Source organism: Marmota flaviventris, chromosome 15 (assembly GCF_047511675.1).
Source record: "Marmota flaviventris isolate mMarFla1 chromosome 15, mMarFla1.hap1, whole genome shotgun sequence".
Lineage (NCBI taxonomy): Eukaryota > Metazoa > Chordata > Mammalia > Rodentia > Sciuridae > Marmota > Marmota flaviventris.
Window position 1 is genome coordinate 64,299,941 of NC_092512.1, and position 9,617 is coordinate 64,309,557.

The window sequence follows — 9,617 nt, forward strand, 5'->3', positions numbered from 1 at the left end:
TTTCTGTGGTATCAGTTACCCATGGTCAAACACAACTTGAAAATACTGAACGGAAAATTCTAGAAAGAGAGATACATTCACATACCTATTATTACAGTATATTTTTGCAATAGTCCTATTTTATTATAATTTAAAGCTGTTAATTTCTTACTATACCTAATTTATCAATTAAACTTTATCACAGGTATATAAGATAGAAATAAATAATATACGTAGAATTTGGTATAATCCATTTCAGGCATCTACTGAGGGTCTTGGAACATATCACTCATCAATAAGTAAGGATTACTATATTTTTTATATTTTTACAACTCTATTTTTGTATTTATGCTACTGTTCATACCATAAATATGTTCAATTTTAATTTGTCTATGAACCTTAAGTGTTAAGATTCCTACATACAATGATTCACCTGTCCTACTGAGAAATAAAATGACACATAGGGCAGCCTTAATAAACTTTAATAAACCTTAATAAAATTCCAGGAGATAACAGGACCAATGGTGTGGTCAGGTCACCCCCAGAACACAATGCTTGGTTCAACTCCACATTGAGAGGAACTCAGCTGCCTTAAAATATGCCCAGTGTGGAGGTAAAGGCAAGGTGGCAAGATCCAACAGGCGGACACCTCTAACGATTCTTCCCTCTCCCTTTTCCACATGGCTAATTCCTGGAGTTCTATGAATTGCACCTCAGAAATCTCTGTCACCCCTCCTTTTCCACTGATCCTGTGATGGTTTCGGTCTTGGGTAATTCAGTCTCTTGCACTGAACTTGAAACTAGCTCCCAAATCTCTCTCAGATACCATTTCATTCCATACTGTCACATTAATTTTCCTAAAACAACATGTTAATTGTGAGTTTATTCTACAGGAAAAAAAAATATATTGTACTCTTTAGAGTCTGTTCAGGGCCCCTCATAAATGTGCTTCAACACACCCTCTCTATTACATTTCCCATTACCTTTACCATTTCCTTTTACCATGAATCTTCCCTCCTAGCTGTACTAAAGGATCTTCCTTTCCTTACACGGTCCAGATCTGGACCCTTCCCACGTTCATGTCTCTTCTGCATGCTGTCTCTTCCTCCCACCATGTCCATATGCTCTTCACCCATTTGGGATCATTTCAAAATATTACCTTCTCCACAAACCATTCCCTGATCCTTCCCACTCAAAATCATCTTTCCCTGTATACCTATCTTCCATGACCTTCCAGTGTAACCTCCCAGAGGATAGGTATGGGGTATGATTTAGGTTTACCTTACCCAAAGTAATATAACTCCTTGCATATGGTGAAACAAAGATTGCAAGCTCCAACCTTCAGGGCCATAGGAAACCAAGAAACATGCAAGACAGGTACACATCTCCAGCTTCTCCTGGCAATCAAACACCTGGAAAACCAGGCATGCTCTCCGCAGCTTGTCTTTTTCCCACGGTCTCCTCCTGGCCATACTGACTCCCAACATCACAGATGAAGCAGAAAGTCAGTAGCTATTTTCAATCTTCTCCTGCCTGGCTGCTGACATTTATAGTGTCTGTCTAGCTCTTAGAGACAAGTCCATTTTTAACTACTATTAATGATTTTTGAGGGATGAAGGACCATCATATCAGTTGAATGATCAAAATACATGTCTTCAAGGGGAAAAGGTGGCAACTGTGTGGTACCATGACAATGGTCAGTACTTTAATGAATTTTGTGTGGAAGTACAATTATATTTATTCTATGTAGGTCCAGAGTCCTAAAATAGAAAGCAACAGGAAAGATGACAGAATTTTCTGAGTTTTGGAATTGCTCAAATGCAAAATGAATTTCCGTCCCTAAGCTGTTCAAGCTGATGCTCCCAAACCTTGCCAGATGGTTTGAGAAGGGAGACTGATTGACTGCCCTCCTGGGACCTGTTTCACATGGAGAATCTGTGACTGCAGACCCTTTCCTAAATGCATTGGCTGTCTGAATAAAGTAGCACACACTCTGTATGGGAGTGCTGCTTATGGAGTGCATGCAACATAAGAAGAGAAGAAGGTCAAGGAGCAAATCCTGAGGAACCCCATTATTTAAGGATCATAGAGGATGAAGACCTGGCAGAAAAGAGGCAATCAAAACTAAGAAAGGTCAGAACAGTGTGTTTCACAGCTACCAACATGAGAGGAGTTCCAAAAATTTCAAAGGCAGCAGAGGTAATGAATGCACTGAAGAATATTGAGGTGTCCATTGGATTTAGGGGACATTAAGATCACTGGTGACCTTAGTGTGAGAAGTTCCAGCAGAACTATGGGTAGTTGGATGGAGCAGCAAGCACATGCTCATGAAATGCCTCAAATTTAAAGTAAGACCATATCTCCAAACCAAGCTTTACTTTGGCAAGTATACGCATTTAAAATATGCTACAATTGTTGTAACCCTTTTGGGTAATTCTCTATGATTTTTTTCAGATGAACACAAAGACCAAAGGAGGATGGAAGGAGAAAGAGGGAGGGAAGAGAGGAGGAAAAGAGCTAAGGTGAGAGGGAGGAAGGAAAAGGAAAATCTAAGGATCCCAGGCCACTGACAGTCTCAGGTTTCAGCACAGTGGTGTATACAAATTTGGCCTTAATTTAAAAAAAAAAAAAAAACTGTGCATACAAAATGCATTTTTTTAATTTAAAAAGACAGTGCACTGCATTTGAAGGGGGCACCTCCAGTTAGACAAGGAGGGCTGTACTCCAACATTTATCTTCCCTCCCTTCTCCATCCTCACTAAACTAAAAGAGTGAAAATTTGCAGTAGTAAAATGAACAAGAGTAGAGAGAACAGCACACAAATGCAGAAAACAAAAACTGAACAAACAAACAAACAAAAACTTCAGGGAGCTGTTAAGTGTCCTAAAAGATAAATGATTGAGCAAAACAAAAGCTATAAGAAGGGGAATCCCACAAGAGGTGGACAAGTCTATCACAGAATCTGGTTGCTATGGTTAGATGCTTGTGCCCTCTCCCGAACACAACAGCATTAAAGCTAGAAGTGATCAGGAGGTAATCAGGTCATGAGGGTTCTGTGCTCATGAATGGGATTAGTGCCTTACTGGGGTTCCAGGGAGCCCATTCATCCCTTTTTGTCTGTCTGCCACATGAAGACACAGCCAAGAAGTGTCATCTATGGAGCAAAGAGTGGGCCCTCTCCAGACACCGAATTCATCTGCACCTTGATCTTGAACTTCCCAGACAAGTCTGAGGTCTTTTGTTATAGCAGCCAAATGGAGTAAGACACCAGGAAAGAATTAAGAAGTACAGGCATTAGAGATTGCAGGATGTGGAGGTACAGAATGGGAAAGAAAAAAACAGAAGGTAGATTTAAATTATTTAAAAAGAACAGTCAGGCCTCCAGATCTCATTCCCCAGGGCCAGGCAGCTACCATTCACCTTCCCTGACAAAGGATGAAACAAATGTGAACATGCCAAACAGTGCCACTCTCCTGTCTGGGCCAACAGTCAGAATGTGGGCAGTCAGGTATGAGTCATCCCCCAACCCAAAACACTACCAAAAGGCAGATAAATTCCTAGAAAGTGTCAGAACCTACAAAACCTTCATCACATGGGCAGGTCCTTGCTTGATGGCATTACCAAGAAGTCAACGCACACCTCAATCCCTGCTTATATGCAGAGTTTACAGACCACTTTTTTTTAATATTTATTTTTTAGTTGTATTTGGACACAATACCTTTATTTTGTGTATTTATTTTTATATGGTGCTGAAGATCAAACTCAGGGCCCCGCATATGCGAAGTGAGCGCTCTACCACTGAGCCACAACCCCAGCCCTTATAGATTACTTTTTAAACTCATTCTTAAATAGGAACAAAGAACCAAAATCACTAGATGTTTGATAAACACCTCCAAAATAAAAGAGAGGGCCAAAAACAAACAGAAGAAGGAACCCACAATAAACAGACATACTTGGGACTCAGGAAAGGAGCAATACAGAAAAGGATGAAGAAAGAACTCACATTCATGAAATACTGGATTCTGGATTTTAAAAAAAATCGAAATATTTTTTCCCTAAAATCAGCACCTATTTTTAGAAATTAAAAATGAGAACCAAAAAAAAAAAAATAAAAGTTAACAGAAAAACTGAAAGGTATAAATTGGGAAAATCTAGCAGAAAGCAGACAAAAAAGGTAAAGAGAAAGGCAGGAATAAACAAATGGAAAAAGAAAAAAGTTAAAACATATTCATGAAATGATACAAGAAATATAAGAAAATTTCTGAGAAATAAAAGACACAATTATTCTGGTTGAAAGGACTCAAAAGGAACCCAGCAGAGAGTCAGGGGGAGGGGATCAAAAAACCACACCACACTAAACACTAAAAAAAAAAAAAAAAAAAACACCATATGACTTAAGTCGAAAAACAGATGGCACGAGATCTTTCCACTGCAAGACTGGAAGCTAGAAGGCAATGGAGTGATGATGTCCAACATCAAATGACACCAAAAAATATTTCCCAAACCAGCACCATCCCAGGCAAATGCAATGGAGTGTGAGGTATAATAATGACACCTTTGCAAATACACAAAGCATCCAATCATTTGCCCTTGATGTGCCCTTTTTCTCAGGAAGTTCCTGGAAGATGAACATAGGCGGGAACAGACCAAGAAACCCCTAAAATGACAGAGCAACCCCAAAAGAGGATGACAGATGATACAGCCTTCAGGAAACATGGGATCCAACAAAGGAAAGAAAGGGACTTCAAAGGTACGAGGTCCTAGTAGTGCAAGTGATGGCCTTAAAGGAGCCTGAGAAGCCAGCAGTTCAAACAGGAAGAACAACAAGGAACAGAAGAAAGGACAAGGTGGATGGAGGACAGACTTGTATGCTTCTGTAGGTACTGAGAGAAGATCTGTGATCTGTCAGAGTTTGAAAATGAATTTATGATAAATAATTAAATAAATAAAGGAACAAAACCACATTAACTCCACGAAAAAAAATATACATTGTTTGATAAAGGAAACAGAATATAGTCTTAGCTGTAAATAATAATAAAACCACTGAGAACTGATTTAAATATAAATACAATTGAAGTATATGAGGACAATAGGGGTAGTGAAATTACAAGAGGAAAGAACAATAAGAGAACTGGTTTCATCTTCCATGGCAGGACATTCGAAAATATCCTAAGCACCAGAGCACAACAGGATAACCACATTATTAGGAAATACAAAGGTAACTACATGAGAAACAGCTAAAAAGGTTCAAAGCAGTTGTCACTAGAGAAAAGAAATTGCAGTGGGGAGGGTTAGAGCACTAGCAGAGGCAGACAGAACTATAATAATATTTGGCTATTTAAATATGTCTGTATTCCATTTTGATTAAAAAAATTAAATGAATGAATGACAGGTAAAGAGAAAGGGCTTACAGACGTTTTCTTTAAGAAGTATAAATACTCTAGCAAAAAAAATAATCTACTGGTCAAGAAATATATTTTTAGTTAATTTTTTTTTGAGTTTGCAGAAATATTGAAAGGGAAGAAACCATGAGGAAGAAATCATTAAAGTAGCAGGAAGGTGGCAGAGCATCGAAAGGAAGAAGGTCTCCAAGGAGGAAGAGAATAAGTGCAGCCACATCAGCCTAGACAGAAATACAGAGTTCTTCCTCAGTGGACAGGGTAGAGGACGCGGGAAGGAGGAAAGGAAAATAGGTAGGTGAGGAAGAAACATCTCATGGCTAGATGGTGGAGACATAGCCTGACGTCTCTACATGGGAATGAAGTAAAGAAGTAAGATCGTGAAGGCACCTTAAGAAAATGGCAAGTACAGGCTGGGACTCAGTGGTAGAGCACTCAGTGGTAGAGCACTGAGTGGCAAAGCACCTGATTAGCACATAGGAGGCCCTGGGTTCGATCCTCAGCACCACATAAAAATAAATAAAATAAAGGTATTGCATTCAACTACAACTAAAATATAAATATTTTTTGGGAAAAAAAAAAAAGAAAGAAAATGGCAAGTCCTGCCAGTTGTAGGGGTGCACATCTATGATCTTAGCAACTCAGGAAGCTAAGAGAAACCCACGTTTGAGGGCAGCCTCAGCAACTTAGCAAAACCCTGTCCCCTGTCTCAAAATAAAACATTAAAAAGGGGTGGAGAAGGGCTGGGGTTGTGGCTCAGCAGTAGAGCACTCGCCTAGCACATGCAAGGGAGGCCCTGGGTTCGATCCTCAGTACCACAAAGAAAAATAAATAAAATAAAGGTATTGTGTCCAACTACAACTAAAAAATAAATATTTTTTTTAAAGCAGGGTGGGAATATAGCTCAGTGGTGAAGCACCTCTGTGTTCAATCCCCAATTACAAAAAAAAAAAAAGAAAGATAAGTCCAATTTGATGAGTAAATTTGATTTTTGATTTTCACACTCATTCAATGTGGTATTTGTACATTATCATTTTCTATGCTTCAATACTTTATAAAAGATTCATATCATGTTTACACTAGAACTGTTAACAATGTGTTTTCACCATGATTCCTCAAGAACGCTCTTATACATTTGTATACAACCAAACTCATCATGGTGCCTAACATGAAATGACTTTTTGTTGTATGAATCTATAAACATTTATTTCCAGAAGTACAAATGGATATCCCATTCAGACTGTAGGCAGTCAACACATCATATCATACACATGTACTACCTTAAAGTGTTTTTATATGCCAGAACAGTCAGCATTCAATAACTTTACCATATACTTAAAAATAATATCTACTGTCCCATCATAGATAAACCTTCCCCAAAAAAATTCTGACTTAAGTTTTCTATGTCTCATGACGAAATATATACAAAACGAAGGATCTCTTAGGGTGATGCCCCCATGTTGACTATCAAAACAACAGGGAAGACTACATGGATCTACAGCTCTCTCATGGGTTCTAACTTAAACCTCGGAGACATTCATAATCAATAAAAAATCCATAGTTGGAAATCAATACCTGCCATACCTAATAATAAATCTAAACATTTTATGGCTTAAAGTATCAAATTTGTTGATTTGAAACTAATTTAAACACAATTTCTGTTTATCACGCATATCCTAATATTTCAAAATACTCTAATTTTACATTCTTTCCAAGAGGGAAAGATAGTTATTTTTTCACTACAAAAAAACATGATATTAATGCTAATTTTTAAATAAATCTGTTTATACTCAAAACTGATTTCCTTGAAAATTACTCTTTTTCCACAAAATATTTCAGATCCATCTCAAAGAGGTTCAGGTATAGAGGGAATTTAAAAAATAAATAAAAGCAAGAGCTTCATTTGCCATTTAAATGTTTTTAGTTTTTTGAGGATTTTTAGTGCTATTAATTAATGTTAGTTTAATAGAGACAACTAATTTGCAAAGTCTATCTCCAGTGCCAGATTATGTCAATGAGTTCTATCTTCAGTTTCACAAAGTTGCAAAACAGAATTATAATTATCTAAATGATTTCAGCTAATTAACAATTTAAAACAAAATATAATTGGTACACTTTCCCTTATATTTCACAAAGTTCACAAAACTAAGTTCCAGTTATATTACATTGAAAAATACTAACAAGTGAAATCTTCATAATTTCACCCTTTTAGCCTTTCAGAATTATTTCAGAATACCCCCCCAAAAAAATGTATTTTATGATATAAAAAGATCTCCTGAAAATAGAGCTTTGTTGGCTGTACCTTTAACATACAGTTAAATCAGAGTCTACAGCTTCCTAATGACTTCTAGTTTCAAGAGGGCAAGAACATGTTTTCTAAAATACCTGATTTGGACTTCAGAATAACCTGAATAGTATGTCCATCATTGGTGACTTCACAGTCCCGGCAGACCACATAATTTGGAGAGAGGCGGACATCCAGCAGGGAGGGGTCATACCTAGCTTCTCTTGAATTTAGGTTAATAGGAGACTGGTATTCCCCGTTAGCATCAGGAAACACCAAGCCCCACTCAACACCTAAGAACACAATGAAAAGAAAAAGAAAAAAAAATCAGGAACAGGTTAAGAAAAAAAAAAAAGTAAGTTAAAGTAAAATTTAACATGTGAAAATGAGTTTAAAGTCTCATCACTTTTGATGTTATGAAGAGGGTTTTGACTACCACAGCTCTACAAATGAAATATGGTGTATGTGAATTTTTGCACTCATTATATAAATGAGCTGATATTATCAAATACACATACAAAATCCTTAACTAATGAATTTGTTAAGACAATCTGTATTATGTCTACATAGATATAATAATTAATGGCTCTAGAAAATTAAAGTCATCTCTAAGTGACTATACAAAAAAATACCACACACAAAAAAAAATTCCTGGACTCTTTAGTTCAATTATGTTCAGGACTTAGGAAATAACCTGGAACTTTCAACATGCTTAGTGAGAGCCAAGAACTACCACTGTCTTATCAGAAATGCAAACTCAGTGAAGTGTGCATAAGGATAACTAGATATACATAAATGTACTCCTTCCAAATATTTTACAATTAAAACTGTGCATTCTATATTTCAGTGTATGTAGTAAACATCAGCGCTAAAGGTGAGCTATTGAGAACCCTACGTCTTCGGGGATAAATTTGGGAAACTAAATTTCTCTTTGATAAAAAGTCAACCCCTTCTCCCAAGCCCACAGATCCAGTTTGAAACTTAGGACAAGTTTTCTAAAGACTTGAGCGTTGTTACTATCCGTCATGAAAAGACTACAAAGCAATAAATAGTTTCACTGCCATCTCAAAATATTAATATGTACCGCGACTCTTCTTGGCTACTCTTTTAAGTCCCCGCTGCCTCGCAGCAGCAGGTGCGAACCATCACGGGGCAAGAAGGCCAAACACCTACACCCTCCCAGGTCACGAACCTGGGCGGGCGGCGGGAGAACGCAGGCGGCGGGCACGCCTCCCTGAAGCGCCTCTAGCCTTGAAAGACGGCAGTGCCCCCGTGAGAAAGTGTGGACGCTCGCGACAACCGCAGGGCGCAGAGCCACGCGCTCCGCGGGACACTAACGCGCCGACCAGTGCCCGACACCCAGACGCGTAATGGGTTACCTTCCTCGTAGCCCCACTCCACGCCCTCCTCCTCTTCCTCTTCATCCTCCTCCTTCTCTGGGAAGGCGACGGTATCTTCGATGAAGCTCAGGTCAGCCATAAGAAAGTCCCTGGTGTCTCAGCTCTCTCTCTCCACAGGTGACTGCGCCTGGGCAGGACCAGCGCCCCGAGGTGCGCGTGGGAGTGTGTGTGTGCGCGCGCGGGGGCGCAGCGTGGTGTGAGTGTGTGCGCGCTGCCGTGGGCGTGGGAGCGCGTGCGAGAGAGTGTCCGCGGGCGCGGGGCGGGCGGTAGTACAGCCGGCCCGGAGCTTTGCAGCAACCTGCCGCGCAGCGCGCCTGGACTCTGGGTGCAGACGGGGAACCGCGGCAGGACTGGGAGCAAGCGACCGGCGATTTATAAACCCGGCTGAGGCGTGTCTGCACGCGAGGATCCGCCCCCTTCGCTCAACGGCCTGGGGACCCACAGAGCGAACTGCAGGAAACAGGGCTTTGGGACTATGGACGAAAGCACAGAAGCAATATGGGCACCCCACGTCCTCTCCGCGAGGTGGTCCCCACCACCCCCGAGTCTTCTTTT

At 39.7% G+C, this 9,617-nt stretch overlaps 1 protein-coding gene across 1 annotated transcript in view; it reads right to left on the reverse strand.

Annotated features, from left to right (window-relative positions):
- The window catches only part of Ca8 (carbonic anhydrase 8), a 91,144-nt gene extending 81,747 nt beyond the window's left edge, over positions 1–9,397 (reverse strand). Inside the window, exons 1-2 of the mRNA XM_071602312.1 lie at positions 9,042–9,397; positions 7,764–7,955 (exon numbers count right to left, since the gene is read on the reverse strand). Of these exons, the coding sequence (XP_071458413.1) occupies positions 7,764–7,955; positions 9,042–9,141 (292 nt within the window). The 5' untranslated portion in view covers positions 9,142–9,397. The remainder of the gene's footprint in view (positions 1–7,763; positions 7,956–9,041) is intronic.
- Between the last annotated feature and the right edge of the window lie 220 nt (positions 9,398–9,617).